The 17,817-nt window shown below is 49.1% G+C and overlaps 1 protein-coding gene across 6 annotated transcripts in view; it reads right to left on the bottom strand.

Moving 5' to 3' along the window:
• Positions 1-17,817, bottom strand: part of SCN5A (sodium voltage-gated channel alpha subunit 5) — a 94,769-nt gene that overhangs the window by 17,947 nt on the left and 59,005 nt on the right. For 2 of the 6 annotated variants that reach the window (XM_039843275.1, XM_039843277.1), the window contains exons 15-20: positions 16,956-17,129; positions 15,290-15,646; positions 11,046-11,486; positions 9,413-9,571; positions 6,598-6,718; positions 5,547-5,701 (exon numbers count right to left, since the gene is read on the bottom strand). In XM_039843275.1, coding sequence (XP_039699209.1) covers positions 5,547-5,701; positions 6,598-6,718; positions 9,413-9,571; positions 11,046-11,486; positions 15,290-15,646; positions 16,956-17,129 — 1,407 coding nt within the window. Of the gene's footprint in view, positions 1-5,546; positions 5,702-6,597; positions 6,719-9,412; positions 9,575-11,045; positions 11,487-15,289; positions 15,647-16,955; positions 17,130-17,817 lie in introns of all 6 variants that reach the window. The other 4 variants (XM_039843274.1, XM_039843273.1, XM_039843279.1 and 1 more) reach the window with 2 other exon arrangements.

Raw genomic sequence — 17,817 nt, 5'->3', positions numbered from 1 at the left:
CCATCCACAGTGCATTGAAGGTGACTCTTTCCCCACCGTTCCACCCACACTGGTGGTTTCTCTTTTGTCACTTTTCCAAACATAATGAACAAAACTTGTATATTGTTACATTTCTATTTGTTACTAGTGATGCTGACACCCGTTCCTTAGATTTTTGCAGTGTTCCCTTTGTGAACTGCGTGTTCATTTCCTTAGCCTATTTTTTTATTTGAGTGTCTGGTTTATTTGGGGACATTAACTCTTTATTTGATACAATTTATCCTAGTTGTGTGCCTTTAAATCTCATTTACTTTTGTTTACCATACCGAAGTTCTAAACTTCATTTTCATTTATTATTATATAATTTAATATTATTATATCATTTATTATGATTTTCATTTAGTGAAACCTTGTGTATTCTAAGGCTAGAAAAAAATGACCCTTCTTTCCTTTTTTTTTTTTAAACTTTCTGGTTTCATTGTTTTATATTACAATTAAAAAATCTAATATATTGTGGTAAACATAAAATAGCTATTTTAATACTTTTTTCAGAAGAGCTTGTCAACCGTCCCAACACTTTATTAAAGAATACACTTCAAATCCACAGACTAGAAGTCAACTTTATCATATACTACATTTGTATACTTACATAAATCTATTTCAGACCTTTCTGTGCAGTTCAACTCTCTGTCTATTCCTAAAATAGAATCATACAAATTTTCCTGGCCATTTTTAGTAATTTTCAAGATAAACTTTAGCAATGTTTTGTTAAATTCCTACGAAGATATTGAAATTTATTGTTATTGCATTGAATTTACTACCTGTTTTAGGGACTAATACAGAGTCTTCTTGCTCAAGACCAGCAAATATTTATACTGTATTTATCTATTTGTTTGTCTTCTTTTATAGTCCTTATCAAAGTTTTATAGTTTTCGTCATGTACCTCTTATACATTTCATGTTATAGTTATTCCCAGTTATTTTATGTTTACGATGCCTGGCATGTAAGAAATATTTGAGAAATGTTATTTGTGACTAAAAAGTTTCTGTTAGTATAAAACAACAACAACAGCAAAAATTCTCTGTATATTTATTTTATAACTGGCTGTATAATATTCTTAATTTAATTTTAATTATTTTAATTTAAAAAATTTAAGAAGGTTTAATAATTTTCTAGGCAATCATTATCTACAAGTAATGATATATTTCTATTTATTCTATTATTTTTAACTCTCATTTTAGACTTAACTATATTAACTTCAATTCTATTTTCCAATTTTTATATTGTATGTTTAATTTTCTTCATAAATTGTACTAGCTAGTACTTCTAGATTTTATTAAGTAATAAACAACAGCTAGAAAGTAGCTAAACCCTTTTTTCTTATTTCTGACTTTAATAAAATGTTTCAGGTGCTTACTACTAATGATGATGATAGACGTTAATTTGAGAGAGTAAGTTTTTCACTAAATTAAGGAAATATATTTCATTTCTATTCTTACCAAAGTTTTAAAAATCAGGCTTTCATTGAGATAATGGTATGGTTTTTCATCTTTGTCGTATTCATATAAATAGATTTCCTAATATGGCACCACTCTGGCATTTGAGAATATACCTAGGTATGACTTATTTAATCTTTTAAGTGTATTGCTCCAATTTGCAAGAATTTTAAGAATATTGCATATGTATGGAGTATGAAAACTGCTCTATAGTCTTCCTTTAAGGTTTTAAAAATCAGCATTATTTAGCTTTCATAAAAAGAATTTGTAGACTTTCTATCTTTTATCATACACTAGAATATTTTAAATAGGACTGGAATTATTTTCCTTTTCGAGAATTCGAAAGAATTCACCCTTGGAGATGTGAGAGATTAGATTAGCTAGTGATTTATCTGCTTTGGAATTTTTTCAGTTTTACTACTTATTTTCTAATTAATTTATGTTTTTATTTTATTGATTACTTTGCTTTCCTTAAGATTATTTTGTTGTTATATTTCTAATTTTTTGAGTCAAATAATTTATATTCTTTTTACTTAATAATAAAAATGCATGTTTATGATTTTACTCTTATTATAGCTTTGGCTGCATCCCACATGCAATATTCTCAATATTGTTATTTTGTCATTCTCCGCCTCCCTAGTCACAGTTTTTTCTTCTACATCTATTTTTAATTTAGTTTTTTCTAGATTTCAGGTGGAAAGAACTGGTTGAATAATAATCTTTTTACAAAGGTTTTCACAGCTTTTAATGAAAAATGCAGAGGAAGGGAAAAGGCAGTTCCTGTTCTTTTGACGTTTGAGATTCAAAATGTAAAAGGACATGCCAAGACAATGTATTAATTCTCTTTAAGTGCAAGTGGCTGTTGACATTTGGCAGATACCAGCCACTTAAAAAATATACTCAAGGTATTAAATGAAAATTTCCATGTGAATTATTTCTTCTCCTTCAGTATGAAATTGACCTTTTTAAAAGAAGAATTTTAATATGAATCGGTTGTATTTTGGACTGGAACTTTGATTCACACCAATGTCTCAGTCGAATTTTTTTCATGAATGGCTTTATTATGAGACTAATTTATTGCATGGGTTAAAATTTTTTCAGACTTTTCCACTGTATCAGAATAATTTAAATAACTCAGACTAAATAACTGTATCAGAATAATTTAAATAACTCAGACTAATTAAAAATTATATTGATACAGCTCAAAATATATTATATTTTCAAGTTTGGCTGAGAGACATTCAAAAACACATCAAGGATAAAAATACTGATTATTATATTTATCGCTCCTGAGGCACTGACAGTGAGTGAGCTGACAGTGGCCTAGCCAAGCCTGGATCTCTTGATCCCTAAGATGCGCTGGACCTTGTTCTACTCGATCCAAATCACAGGGCATGAACACTGCCAGGGCAGCTCAGCTCACCCTGCATCCAAAATGGATCCCCTCATAGCTGCTAGCAGCTGTATTTTGTTAAATAATTTTTCTTGTGGGATATTTTCCCCTTTGTTCTCCAGTCTTGGAACTGAATTTAGATCTTTAATATACTTTTATTATTTTGCACTTAAAAAAAATCAATCACTCAATTAATTAATTTCAAATACAGTTGACATTCAATATTACTTTATATTAGTTCAGGTGTACAGTATAGTGGTTAGACAAAGTAATGAATCACAGTCTTTGATTTACAACACACTGTCATCCTTGGTCCATGGATACAGTCTCTCTATTTATTTGCTTATTTATTAATGTAATGAACACCCATGAACCTACCATCAAACTATTTTCTGTTTGATCTGAGGTTTGGTTGAGAATCACTTTTATATTTCTAAGAGTTTGTTTTTAATCTTTTTATTTTTAATGTATTTAGCAGTTTTCTTATCTGCAAAATAATAATAGTACCCAATTCGTAGGGTTATTATGAGAATTAAATGAATTAATGTTTGTAAAATGTTTACAACAGGGTCTGGCACATAGTGAGTGCTATTTAAGTATAGCTATTATTTTTATTATTATCAGGTTAGATCAAATTTATTATCACCATTGAGGCACTGCCTCTGTGAGTGAGCTGATGCTGACCCATAAAATCTGTTTTAACTCAAAACTTTTTACCTTGAATTCAACCTTGTTTAATATTAACAAACAAGAACATTTAAATTTTTGTTATCACTGCTTGCATTTGCCTGATATATCTTATTCTTTCACTTTTAATATTTCTGAGTCATATTATTTCAGGTTGTCATTTGAGAGCTGATAGCTAAACTTTAAAAAAAATCCATTTAGAGTCTTTTTCTTTTATGAGATGAATTTTACCCAGTTACATTTATTATTAAAACACATGTTTGGTCTTGCCTCCTCTGTATCATTTTCTGTTTCCTGATATAATGCTTCCTTTTTGCTTATTTTTTTCTCCTGTCTGTTGCGGTAAGATCTATATTTTCTTTAAAAAATTTCCCTTCAGCAATTTGGAAGGGGCATATAGTTTGCTTTCTGTTAAACAAGTTTATAACTATAAATAACGCACTCAGACTTCTTTTTCTCAATATATCATTGATGTGTTTTTTTAAACAGTGCTTGGCAGTCTACCCCGATTAGAGCTACCATTCGCTTGCCAAAACTCCTCCTCACTTATGCCAGGCTGGGCGTTTTTTTCCTCCACAGCCCAGACTAAATGGCTCTGGTTGCCCTTGTTTGTGGTTGTTTAAAAACAAAACTCGTTAACATATTGTCAAATCATCCTTCTCGGAGCCCGCAGAGATTTTGCTCTAGCTGCCAATGGTAAAGCAGCATGCAGTCTGCAAGTCGTGGCTCTGGGCCCAGTCTGGAACAGGGGTGGGGCAGTGCATGGTGAGCTGGGAGGCCCAGAGGTTTAGAAGTGACAGCCACAGTGCCCTCCCCATGGCCTGCTCCCACAGACTGGAGGCACGTAGTCTGGGATCAAAGTGGCCCTCTCCCATTCTGTGGTCCAAAGCATTCCCTGTTAGTTGCTCTCACCATCCCAACAATATCAGGTGCTTGCTCCCCACCCAGGCCAGGAAAGTTTCTGTTTCTTCTGCCTTCTTGATCATCCCTCTTCCTGCTCACCAGCACCTTCCAGATCCCTTTCCAGGGCTAGTCCATCTCCTCCTAGAAGGGCTCTAGGAGATCAGAGCAGGGTGCCTGGGAGCAAGCTGGGACATCCCTGGAAGGCCTCACCGTCCCTCCTGGCTTCGACAAACTTCCCTGTCCTCTGCAGTCCAGTTCCACCTGCTTCCTCCAGCAAGTCTTCCTGAGTGTTCCAGTTCCCCCTGACCACTCATCACCCCAAGTCTCTACTCCATTTTTGCCCAACTCTCTCCTGTGCTGACCTCTGAGTCAAACCTGCTGAGTCTGTTTTCCCCAATTAGCCTGGGAGCCCCTGATGCCAGAGCAGGGGTCTCCTCCTGTTGCTCCCCATGGCGCACAGGACTAAATACAAAGAGAGCTTAAAAGACTAATTGAATAAATGAAAGGTCAAGACAGAGGACTCTGGAATCTGATTGTATGGGTGTAAATGCCACATCTGTTGCTTGTGAGGGGTGAGGGCTTGGGCAAGTTATTCAGTGTTCCTACGGAGGGTTGTTAAGGGATGAAATGTGATAATGTGTGAACTATACAGCATGGCCTCTAGCCGTAGAAGACCTGGGGTAAGTGGAGCCATCACTGGAGTATCAGCCAGCATTGTGAATTGCATTGCAAGGGCCTGACTCAGCACCTGCGCTGTGTGCAGGGGGGCGTGTCACCAGAGCTCAGGTGTGGGAGACGGGTGACCTGCGACCTATGTCAGTTGTGCACTGTGATTAGGGGGCAAATCATTCCCTTTCATGGAACAAGGGAGCCTGGGCAGATGACCTCTGACAACCTTTCCTGCTCTGACTTCTTCTATGCATGATGTGGATGTTGAGAGTTTGTGTGTCGATCCCTGGTTCGGGGCCCTGGGCGAGTGCACTTTCCGCAAAGGCTCTGCCCCCGCTCCCGACCTGGCTTTCCAGGCGGAGCCCTCCTTTCCCCGCCTCCATCCCTCCCTGCCCAGCCCCGCGCTCCCGGGAGGGTACCAGCGCTCCGCTGCTGAGCAGGATCATGAAGATGATGAAGCTCTCGAACCAGCTGTGCTCCACGATGCGGTAGCAGGTCTTGCGCAGCCGCCACCAGACTTTCCCTGGGGCCTGTGTGGTGTCCACAGCACAGCAGGGACAGCGCCGGACACAGCCTGTGGGGGAGGGAGAGGAGTTGGGCCCAGCCCGGGGCCTGACGACGCCTGGGTCTGATGGCAGAATGCTGGACGGCTGAAGGACTGACTGAGAGAGCGCGGTTAAGCGATGGGTGATGAACAGGGTGACGTGGTGGGTGCGTGCCGTGGGGGTGGCAGGGAGCACTCTGGGGCTGTCCACAGGGGCCCACGCTCAGCAGGTACTCCATGGAGAGGCCAGATGGACCAAGCTCCCAGGGAGTGGAGGAAGGGCCTGGCAGATGTGGGCAGGGGCAAAGCTGGGGTCGGATGGGCTCTACCTTGTCCTCTGCTCAGCTGGGAAACCCTTCCCCTGTGGGACAGCTCCAGAATCCTCCACGTTTCTGGGCCTTCTCCATGTTTGTAGTTTCTGATCTCTGGGCTTGGTGGGCCCCTCACTGACAGCCCCAGATGATGTGCCACATGGAGGGTAATCCCTCATTTACTCTCAGTTGCCCTCTAAATACAGCACCAATCCATGAAAGCTACAGATGCCGATCACCAGCACAGCCCACGCCACACCCACCTCGAGGATTTACAGAGGGCCTCCTATATGCCAGGCACCCTACTAGGGCCTGAGGGAACAGGAGTGAATCAGACCCCATCCCTGCTGCTGTGGGACATACAGTCATGCTGCCACCCCGCAAACGCAGGGTCACTCGTCCTCAGTGCGGCTGACCTACAGCTGCCCAGTCCAGCACCGTGGGCAGACTCGCCATGACTCAGGTGATGGTGGAGGAGCCCACAGAGTCCCGAGGAATGAGGGCGGGAGGGCAGGCATCTGGGTCAGGGTGGGGTGCCAATGTCCCTGTGTCCCAAGGAGCTGCTGGTCTTCCTGCCCATCTAGGCAGAGCTGAGACTGGAGCAAAGGGCAATACCTTCAGTGAAGCAGTCCTCCGGATCCTGGACGTCCTCGCCGAGGTCGGGGATCTGCTCCAGGAGGTCGGCAGTATTGGTCATGTCTGCTGTGCTCCCCTCAGAGTAACTGTCCTCGTGGGTCTGCGGGCAGGAGTGTGGGGTGGGGTGGGCAAGGGCGTAAGTGTAGGCCATGTAGTAGCCTCCAGCCTCCAGCCCAGAATCCGGGGGAGCCTGGGGCTCCCTGAGGAGTGGTGCCCAGACTATCCTTCGTTGCACACCTGGGAAATCTGAGCCTGAGGTGGATGGGAACCTTCCCTGGAGGTCACCTAGGGCCAGTCAGGGCTGAGCTGAGGCTGGACCTTAGGGCTCCTGGGTTTGTGGTTCCAGTCTGGTGGGGTCTAGGGCAGAGGCGTGGGGTGAGTGAAGGTGTCTTGGAAAACACTGGGGATGGGGAACGCGTCCAGCTGGAAACAAAACAGACATGGGGCGGTAACATGGACACACACTGGGGCATGGACATGTGGTGGAGGCTCGGCACACGCAGAGGAAACAGGCATGCCACACCCAGCACAGAGTCAAAACCAGGATCACGGGCACACATAGGCGCAAGGTCAGACATGCAGAGAGCAGGCCAGCAACCCGGCCCATGCTTCCCGCCCAATTCGTATGGGTGCTGACGTGAGGCGCAGAGCCTGGAGTAGGAGTGAGAAGCTCCTGGAACCTTCCCCGCCTCAAGGGCTCTGCTGCCTTGACTTCGTATAACCTGATTATAGAGAGGTGTGTGCATATGGGGGGCCCTGTGAGTGTCCGTGTGTGTCACGTGCGGGCACCTGTGTAGAGGGGTGTTGTAGTGGCCACTGCTGGCGCTCTGCCTGGTTCCCCGCCTTTAGGCCAGTGCATTCATCTCCAGCTGCTGCGAACACGGGCCGCTTAGCTGGCCCTTTTTGTGGAAAGTCATCTTTAGTCAGGGAGCCGTCATTTCTGGAAATGACTTGGGGGTTACCAGACATCGAGTGACTGACGGATACACAGGCACCAGGCCGAGGCTCGAATCCAGCTACCGTGCCTTTTGGAGCTGCTTCCTTCACCTCATCCTGCTCCTCTCGCTTGCTTGTGGGTCTCTCCTGAGAGCCCTCCCTCCATAAATCCTTTGAACCAGAAGTTGTCTCAGGCTCTAGGAACCCCTTCTGAAGACAAGCACGGCAGGGCCAGGGCTTCTGCGAAGGAAGGGACGCCTTGGTTTGCTTCAGATCCCCGAAGCCCCCAGCTCCGCCGGCCCGCCTTGTCTCTCAGGTTCAGGCTCTACGTAGACACGCGCTGGTCTGAGACCTGGTGTGCCTCTGCTCTCCAGCTGCCTTCTTTTCTCTTCCTTCCATGACTCACTGCTGGTGTCTCAAAGTCCTCTTTCACTTGGAAGTTTGTGATGGAGAAGCACTGAGTCTCGATGAGAAAGAAGAGTGAAGCCATGGGCCAAAGGGTGAGGCTTCGCCTCTGTGGTCCCTACGGCATCGAGGGTCACTCCCTTCTCCTCCCAGCTTGGTTGTGAGGTGCCGAGCTGAGGAAGGCACAGCCGGAGAGGGTCCTTACACTGTTTTTTCTTTTCAGACGCTGGAACCACCTACAGGATGTGGGCTCGTCAGGCAGGAAGACAAGTTCTCAGGATCCACTGCAGGTGAGATGAGGGGGTCCCTCCAGGAAAGCCCTAGCCCACCTCACTCTCCCTTTTATAGGGCCCACCATGAACTGATTTGAAGAGAGGAAGAAGTCACAAAACTCGTTCAAAGGTCAGCGTTCCAGTACGAGAGCCCTTCTCTTCACGACTTTTTGCCCCTCCCCCGTCTCCCTATTCCCACATGCCTTTGTGTGTCAGACCCTCTACAGGGAGACGTGACCTGCACAGTTAGGACGATGGCTCCATCAGGACCTTGTGCTCCCAAACTGACCATGATCGTAAAGCCTACCATAGTTCCATGCCATGCAAGGGACAAGGCAAAGGAGAAGCGTCCCCTTGGAGCAAGTCACAGCTGTTGGACTGAGGGCTGAGGTCAGGCTGCAGGACAATGGCCCACAGCACAGTCTCTGAACACATGAACGCCACTTCCATGGTCATTGCTGTGAGCGTGTGTGTCGGGGGGGATAGTTAGCAGTGCCACAATCCGTTAGCTCAGGCCTTGCAAACTCAAATGCTTATGCGGGCCAGGCAGGTGGGCTCTGAGGCAAACCAGATGCCATTCAAGGAGGCAATGACCACTTGTCTCCAGCAGGACGGCTCTTCCAATTTTTTTTTTTTTTTTCAAGAGAAGCTAGAAATGCAGATTTTTAACATAAAAACTCCCAGGTTTTAAATGTTGGTAGCTAATTCAAATTAAAACCTTTTTTGTGGCCAGAACAAAACCCTACACTAGGCCTCCTATTTGTGGCCTCTGCTGTAGTCCAGGTGAGAAGCGCCTGGTGGCCAGTGTGCCAAGAACTTGTTCTCAGAGCTCCCCGAAGTCTCCTGGGATGGGGCCATCCCAGGACAAACATTTGCCAAATAGAACCAAAGCACAGGGACTAAGTGGGGAGAGGTGGACACATGGGGTTTGGGGTTTAGTCGTGAATTGTGGTCCTGGGTTGGCTGCTTCCAGAATTTCCCCATGGCTCCAGGCCCCATGCCATCCCAACCCTCCCCTGCAGGGACAAGGCTGTCCATGCTCCCCTTTGCAGACGATAGTCCCATGCTGCCTGTGACAGCTGCTGTGGATCCCACTAGCCAGTGCAGGTGTGTGCTGGGGCCTCTCACAGCCTCGCTCAGCTCCAAGTAGCAGTGCCCCACCGGGAAAAGGTGTGCGTTACCTCACTGTACCCTGGGGCCTGGAGCTCCACTTTCCGCTGCTGCTGCCAGTCTGCCTGAGCCGCACTGGCCTCGGCCTCGGAGGAGGCGGTCTCTGACACCTGGCTCCAGGCCCTGGGCTCCGGGAGGGCCTCTGGGCCGCCGGACACAGGCTGGGGTTCCTGCTGAAGAGACCCCCAGCCCTTGAGCTTCCCAGCCAGAGTGTGCCCAGGGTCCTGGCTCTGCCTCAGGCCCTGCCTGTGCACCTGGGCCATGCCCCCTGCCCTCCTCGCGGGGCCTTAGCTCACTGCAGACCCTTCCACAGATGCCCTGAGTGGGTGGCTGGGAGGCTGCTGCTGTGTCCAGGCAAAGGGCTGGTAGCCAGACAAAGCCCCTGACCCGTCTGGCATAAACCTCCCCGTCTGCCCACCCCCTGGGGCGGGTGCAGTGGGGCTGCCATGCCAGCTCCCAAATGTGGCAACTCCACTTTAGAAGGACATGCTGACTTTTCCTGTGAATTCCCATGGCACCCCCTCCCCCACTGCCTGCTCTCTCTCACACACACACACACACAGCCACACACACACACACACACACACACACTGGCCCTAGGGAGCCAGAGCCAACAGGCTCAAGAGAAGGAAAGGAGAGGGCAAGGGAGGGGGCAGTCAGAATTCCACTCCTGTGCTGGGAGCATCCTGGAGATAACTGGAAGCCATGGTCCTGGCAGCACCAACACTCCCCTCCCCCAGCTGACACTGTCCCTGTCCCACAGCCTGACTAAGAGAGCCGAAGCTGGCCTCTGGGACCACAGGAAGGCAGGAGGCCATGGAACTAAGCCCGAAACCTCAGATCAAATTCCACACATGGGGAGAAGCTGCTCTTCACAGCCAGACCCGCTGAGCACAGGCCCAGAGGAAGCAGCCATGACGGCCCAACGAAGCTGAGAGCCGGTCCTCACCGACTGACCGAAAGACCTAAGGAGAAGCCGTCTGAGCCTGGCTCAGGGCACAGGAAACCTGAGAGAGCACTGAGCGGGGGCACTGTTTCTTTTGTCCAGACTCTAGTCCAAAGTGTTAAAAATAACAGGTTGAGAGATAAGATAGTGCTGTCTCTGACACCTGCCATCTTCGGGATGCTTATTTTTAAATCTCAGAATTAGCCCTGGGCCTGGGAGGAGGGGAAGGGGCAGTCGGAGGTCAGGAGACCGCACTCTCCGTCACCAAGACGTTCCACCTTGGTAGTCCTGAAGGGGGACAATGGTCAGGGTGGGGCCAGGGGCACAGGGGTCCTGGCTCTGTCCTAGACTCATGAGGAACTCCCAGCTGGTCTCTCACTCTTGCTGTGCCTCAGTTTCCTTTTATGTACAGCTAGCTGCCCATGACCAGCCAGAGGATGAATGATGGACAACAGCCCCTCTCAAGATCTCCTCCTGGGCTGGGTTGGAGAGAAGGTTGGGAGCTGGTCTCAGCACCTCTCTGCAAGGCTAGCTGTGGGGGCATGGCCTGTCTCCCAGCTCATCCCAGCTCTGCTGTCACAGTCTGGCAGGGGCAGCTGCTCTGAATGAGGCCAGGTGCCATGGACAGTAAGGTCCTGAGGCCTATATAAGTAGGTGCTGCATACCTGTGGGGGAAAGGTGGCAGGGTGCGGGCTCACCTGCTTGCTGGACTCTTCCTCCGTGCCCAGGCTATTCTCTTCATCCTCCTCTTGGTCATCTGTGTCCGACTCAGCCACGGCAATGGGTACACACACAGGCTCGGGATCCCCAGGGGTGCCCTGACCTGGATGCTTGCTTTCCTCAAATCGGGTCTCCTTGCGAGCTGGAGGTACCTTCTCTGTCTCAGGGGGTGGTGGGGAGCTGGAGGTAGCAATACAGTTGGGCAGCTGGCCGCGGGTGGCAAGGACCACTGGCTTCTGAGGCCGCCGCTGCAGGAGCCCACAGCAGAAGTCCCAGGTGGTTCGCTTGAGAAAACGCAGACCCCGCTGGATGCGGGCCAAGGCCAGCTGGAGGTTGTTCATTTCCCCGTCCTCGTCAGGGGCTGTGAGGTTGTCTGCGCTGAAGGAGCTGAGCAGCAAAGCCAGGAAGAGGTTCAGGACCTGTGGAGGCAACAGATGAGGCTCACCAGGGCAGGTGCCATGCTGTGGCGCTCAGCCTTGGGTCTATGATGAGGAAACCAGGGACCCTAAGGACTACCATAGGCAAACAGCTCTCAGCTCGAACCCTGGGACTTGGGTCCTGATCCTAAACCCTCATTCTCTTGAATATAGAGAGTCTGGCTATAAAAAGAAAGACGACCTCTAATACCTCCTCAGATAGTCTGAGTTGAGAGCATATAGTCCCAGGTTTGTTTGTCTTGGTCCAGGTTCAATGGGAGAACCATGCGTCCCTCCAATGTCAAAGCCTGTGGAAGAGGCCTGGCTGCCTTGGGAGTAGTGGGGGGCAGTGGAGGCAGAAGGAGCACAGGGAAGTGGGGTCTAATCTGGGGCCCCTGAGGACAAGACAGAATCCCACTGAGAAGCAACCCAGAGCTGTCGGGCTTTCCTGGAGGGAGGGAGGGGCCTCTGCACCTGTTGGTGAAGGAGGGCTAGTGATGTTCCTCTGAGCTCATCTGAAGCCAGCCCATCACTGGGCTCCTGCTATGTAGCACACTCTACCTGCGTCCTCAGGTCTGACGATGCTTTATAGGTGAGAGACGGGAGGACTGAGCAGAGAAGGTGGCAACGGCAGATGGCAGGGAAGAGCCCAGGTGGCAGTCCTCAGACATGTGGGACTAACTGCAGGGTCAGGCTACTGAGCCATGGGAGTGTCTACGCCGTGAGGGGTACTTAGATGGGTGCTGTGTGTGGGACCTGCCCATTGTGCCGCAGGAAGTCAAGGGAGGGGTTCAGGTTTCAGAGGTGCCAGAAGGCAAAGTACTTTACTTAATTTATTAGGGGTTAGGGACTCAGGACCCCTCAGGGCAGTTTGCATAATCCCTCTGCCTTTGGATGGTTTGGACCATTGTTTGTTAAACCATTCAGCAAGTATGAAGCTTTAGCTTTTGTTTAAAAAGAGGAGTTTTGAGTGCTAAGAGGCTGGGTGTGGGTCCATTTCCGTTTCCAGGCGGGTAAATGAAGATGGTGGTGGGCTTGTTCCCACAGGTAGGTCAGGCCGGCTCATGAGCATCAGCAGGCCCACAGGCCAGAGACCAACCTCCCCGCTTTGGGTGGGTGTCTCCTCAGCCACCCCCAGAAGGGAGTTCATTTGAATGGGGGCCCCTATGGCAGGCAGGGTGGTGTGTAAAGGTGGGCACACAGTTCTCACTGGAAACTCACTCTGAGCCCCTGCTCCGGCTTCTCACAAGCCCCTCAGACACTGTCAGAAGGCTGGGAACGAGAATTCTGATGAAAGCAGTGGGCAAGGTTGGAATGCCAGACCTCAGAAACTTGCCTCTGCTCTAAAGAATAACACACACTCATGTGTGCAGCATGGAAGGGTTAGAAAGCAGGATCTCCCGGATCCTTTCTCTATGGAAAAATGATCACTTTTGACACCCGGCAGCCTTTTTCATGTCGTCACTGGAGGGTGGGTCATGTGATGTGAGCCAGAGCTGCTGTCTACACAGACCTCTGGCCTGGCCCCTGCTTCCGGTTGCCCACCCTGGACCCTCCCCCGCAGCCCTCATTCATGCCTGGTCTTACCTCCCCTGACCTCCAGGCGTCTGGGGCCCAGGCTGAGGGCAGAGCAGGGGGGCTCCTGGGCAGCCTTGTCCACCTACACAGGACACTAGGGCCCCCCTTGTCAGCGGCTTTGAAGTTTGGCTTCTTCCAGTGCTTTCCCTGTCAATCATGCTGCTGCTCCCAGCCCTTGCCTGATCATCACTTCCCATTTTAATGGCAATTGCTTCCACCCACGCCAGGCAGCAGCCCAATTCCTGAGGCGGCCAGGGAAGGGGCTGCGTGGGCCGTTAGCTTCCCTCCCCCAGCAGCCTCTAATCTTCTCATCCCCAGACAGATCCACTTGGAAATCACAGGGCTGTGTGTGTGAGGGCAGCTCAGCCTGGCGCTGGACTGAGAGCTCCGTGTACTAGCGTCCTCCTCCTCGAAACACACAGAGTCTGGTAGCCCCGGGGCTGGGCCAGGGGCTGAGTGAGGCTCCACTATGATGGGTGGCCAGTTTGAGGGGATGGAAGAGGGACTGTGAGTCAAGCTGAAGAGCTGGGTTCCATTAGCGTTGTGCACTGAGGACCTGCTTCCTTTCTGGGCTCCACTTGTGGGGCCCGAGGGAGATTCACCCCAACTTGGCCTGGGCCTGCCCCGGCCTGGTTAAAGCACGTGGGAAGAGAAAGCAGGCCATTTTGGGGAAGGGCTCTGGAATTTGGAGCCCACAGTTTTCACACCACCTAAAACCCCTCTATGAGCCAATGTGAGCTGCCCACGCCTGTGTGGTCTGGTTGAGAGTCAAACCACACAGGGGTAATGTCTGAGCATATTTGGGACATCTGTGCACCCAGGAAGGTGGCTCCATGTCCACAGTGGACACTGACTTTTTCCTGAATCACTGACTTGCCTCAACCTTGTCTCCAAAGGCCCCTTTTTTTGACATTTAGGTTTTGATCTCTCTCAACTCTGGATTTCCTCACACTGTAAAGACACAAGGCAAGATATACTTGTCCTTGACAGATAGGTAGCCATAGGACCAAAGGCCTGGATCCCTCGTGACAGGACCTCAGGAACTCCTACCACAGCTACCTAGGGTGACATAAAGGCTCCCATGGGCACCGCCTCACCTGGACTACCACGTGCTTGCATCTGTGCTTTGCTTATCCTGCTCCTTCCCTCTCTAGCATTACCTGTCTATCAGGTCAGCTCCAAGCCTCCTCTAGGAAGTCTTCCTTGCTTTCCACAGTTGGAGGGAATCAGCACTCAAGGGTTCTTCCTTAATGACTCTGATCATTCTGATCAGCTTGAGAGTTATTTCATGCCTTTTTGAACTCCTCACCTCCCATTCTCTCAAGCTGATGAGCAGTGTCACGGTCACATTTACCTCTGTATACCCAACAGCATCTGGCATAATATTTTGCATGCAATAGGGGCTCAGCAAGTGTTTGTTAAGCTGAATTGAAAAAGCATGTGATAAATCATTGAATGATTAATAACATAATGGGTAGATGAATAAATAAACAATGAATACAAAATGAGTAGATAATAAATAAACAGGCAAATAAGTGAGTGAATAAATGAATAAACAAATGAAGAGTGATATGAATGGATAAATAGGTCAATGAGTGAATGAGTAGATAGGTAGATGGATAAATGACTAGATGGTGGGATTGGTGAATGAATGAATGGATAATGTGGGGTAGATGCATGGAAGTGATGGATGGGTGGGTGGTGGACAGATAAATGGATGAGTGAACAATGAATGGATGGCTGGTAAATGAATAAGTAGATAAGGGTTGATGGATGGATGTCTAGGTGAGCAAGTGGATAAATGGATATGAGGATTGGTAACTGAGTAGATGGATTGATGGAGAGGTGGACAGATGGAGTTGGTGGGTGGGTAATTTATGAGTGGATGCATGGCTGAATAGATAGATGTGTGGAAGAGTAGAGAGACAGAAGAATAAATGGGTAAGTGACTAGATGGATTGATGAAAAGTACATGGAAGGGTAAGTGGGTATGTTGGTGGGTAAATGAATGAATGGATGAAAAGATATATGAAAAGATGGGTAAAAGAGTAGATGAATGGGTAAATAGATGAGAGATTGATGGGTGGATAGGTAGTCTGGTAGATAGATGACTGAGCGAATGAGTAGATGGATGGAAGGAAGGGTAAGTGAATGGACAGATGCATGATTGGGTGGGTGGGTAGCTGATGGATGAATGGATGGGTAGGTGAGGCCATTGGCTAACTTACCACAAGGTTGCCAATGACCATTACAAGCAAGAACACCAGCAGGCACAGTGACTGCCCAGACACCTCCATGCAGTCCCACATGGTCTCTATCCACTCGCCACAGAGGATGCGGAAGATGATGAGAAAGGCATGGAAGAAGTCCATCATGTGCCAGCGGGGCAGCAGGCCTGAGTCGCTGATGCGATGCCTCAGCTCTGAGTAGTTCTTCCCAAAGAGCTGCATGCCCACCACGGCGAAGATGAACACGATGATGGCCAGCACCAGCGTCAGGTTCCCCAGCGCCCCCACTGAATTCCCGATGATCTTGATGAGTGTGTTCAGGGTGGGCCATGATTTGGCCAACTTGAAGACCCGCAGCTGGGGAGGAAGGGGTCCTTGTGAGCTGTGAGCCCCAGATGAGCCGTCAGCCCCAAATGAAGGGCACCTTTATCCCCGTGGCTTCTGCCTGAAACCCCAGAGAGGGTCACCGACACCTGTTGCTCTGTTTCTCCAAGAGCACACACTACTGTTTCTATCCGCAGCCTGAAGACGGCTTCACGGGGCTCCGCTCTGGGAGTCAAGTCAACAGCTCCAGCCTCATCTGCCCCTCTCAGCCCGTCTTTCTGTGTCCACACCAGCCTCCTACTCCCCTTGGTGTCACTTCCAGGAACTTCCCAGTAGATTCCCCTGACATGGTATGTCCTTCCTCAGCAAGACTCTTCTTCAGGCCAGCTCAAACCATGTCTGATTTGGCCAATCACCTCCATTTTTCTCTCCTCTTAGTTATCACAGAGAAAGGGAGCCAGTGTTTAACATGTATTGAACACATACTGAGCCAGACCTTATGCTTAGGATAAGTCAACTCATTCAGAACTCCCTATAACCACGTGAAGTTGGCACTATTATTACCTCCTTTGATAGATGAAGAAGCCAACTCTTAAAGGTAGAGTAACTTGTCTAAGTCCCTTGGCTCATGACAGTGCAGTCGTGATTAGAACCCACAGCCTGGCCTTTCTCTATTGCTCCCCCTCCCTATTCTGCCTTCCTAGCCCCTCAGTGAGGCCATCAACAGTGCTCAGAACTCCTTCAAGAAGCCTGCTTTGACCTACCTTTAGCCCCATGTCTGAACTTCTCAGGCATTTTGAGCTTCAAGCACAGTCCACAGACCAGGAGCCCTGGTATCACCTAAGGCCTACTGAACTGTCACCTGCAGTTTAGCAAGGCCTCCAGGTGATGTGTATGTGCATTCAAGTTTCCCAAATGCTCATTCTGAAACCAGCAGGCAAAGCCCCAGATAGGCTGTCAGTGGAACTAGCTCCAGCTATGCAGCTTTGGGAAAGTGTTTCACCTCTCTGAGTCTTAGTCTCCTCCTCTGTGAAATGGGGATATAGTAATACCAGCCCCACTCCTAGGATCCTGTGAGGTCTAATGGGCTCATGGTGAACCATAAAGGGCTTTGTAAATCATGAGGTATGTCGACTGCTCCCCTGGAAGGGTATCTCCTTCTGCCTTGCCCACCTTGGTGCCCCTCACAACACCAACACTGGATCCGGCACCCAGAAGTACCTAGCAAGGTGAAGGCATGATGGATCATAGTTGCGGGGACTGAGTGGTGACATGGGAGGTGGCTGTGCCTCGATGCCCCAGACCCCCATGCCACCCCCCTGCAGAGGGCCCAGCCAGGTACCAGGCGGAAGGAACGCAGCACCGACAGGTTGCCCATGCGGGACAGGCCCAGCTCCATGAGGCTAAGGATGACAATGATGCTGTCGAAGATGTTCCACCCCTGCTGGAAGTAGTAGTAGGGGTCGAGAGCGATGATCTTGAAGGTCATCTCTGCTGTGAAGATCCCTGTGAAGACCTGGAGAGGGAGCGGGAATCAGAACGACCCTCTGGTCGTCAGGGGCACTCTGCCTCTGCCTCTTGCTCTGGCAAGGTCCCCCTCCTGGGCTGTCAGCTCTGATGGCACCCAGGCTTCCGGTGGGAGCTTGCTTGACCGTGGCCTAGCCCCTTAGGGATACCTCCGACCTGATGCTCCTAGCCCTCTCTGTTGCTCGCTGAACATGGCAGGCTCTGCAGAGACTCACAGTCTCGGAGGCACCTGAGGGCAGGGGAGGCTGAAGTAGGCGGTGACATGACCCAGCCCCAGACTCCTTCCGGCCCGTGTTGCCACAGGACACATCCTCACGCCACACGTGCCAGATACATGCATCTCTACAAACTCATGGCTCACATGGCTCAGGGCCTTTGTCTACGCTGTGCCCGCTCCCTCCATGTCCACACACTGAACTCTTATCACCGTAATAATAACCAGCTGCTGTTTCTTGAGGGCTTGACTATGTGCTAAGAGCTGGGCTAGAATGCTTTGCATGTGTCGTTCCTCTTAATTTGTCCAACAACTCAACGAGGAAAGTATCATTATCCCTATTTTATAGTTAAGGAAACTGAGGCACTGAGAGGTCAAGTAACTGCTCAGGAGTCATGTAGCTAGTAAGGTTGAGAACCAGGAGATAAACTCGGTGCTGTCCTTTAAGATTTAGGGCAACCTT

Source organism: Pteropus medius, unplaced genomic scaffold (assembly GCF_902729225.1).
Source record: "Pteropus medius unplaced genomic scaffold, Ma_sr-lr_union100, whole genome shotgun sequence".
NCBI lineage: Eukaryota > Metazoa > Chordata > Mammalia > Chiroptera > Pteropodidae > Pteropus > Pteropus medius.
The sequence above is the reverse complement of the archived record's forward strand: the minus strand, read 5'-3'. Positions and strand labels throughout refer to the sequence as shown.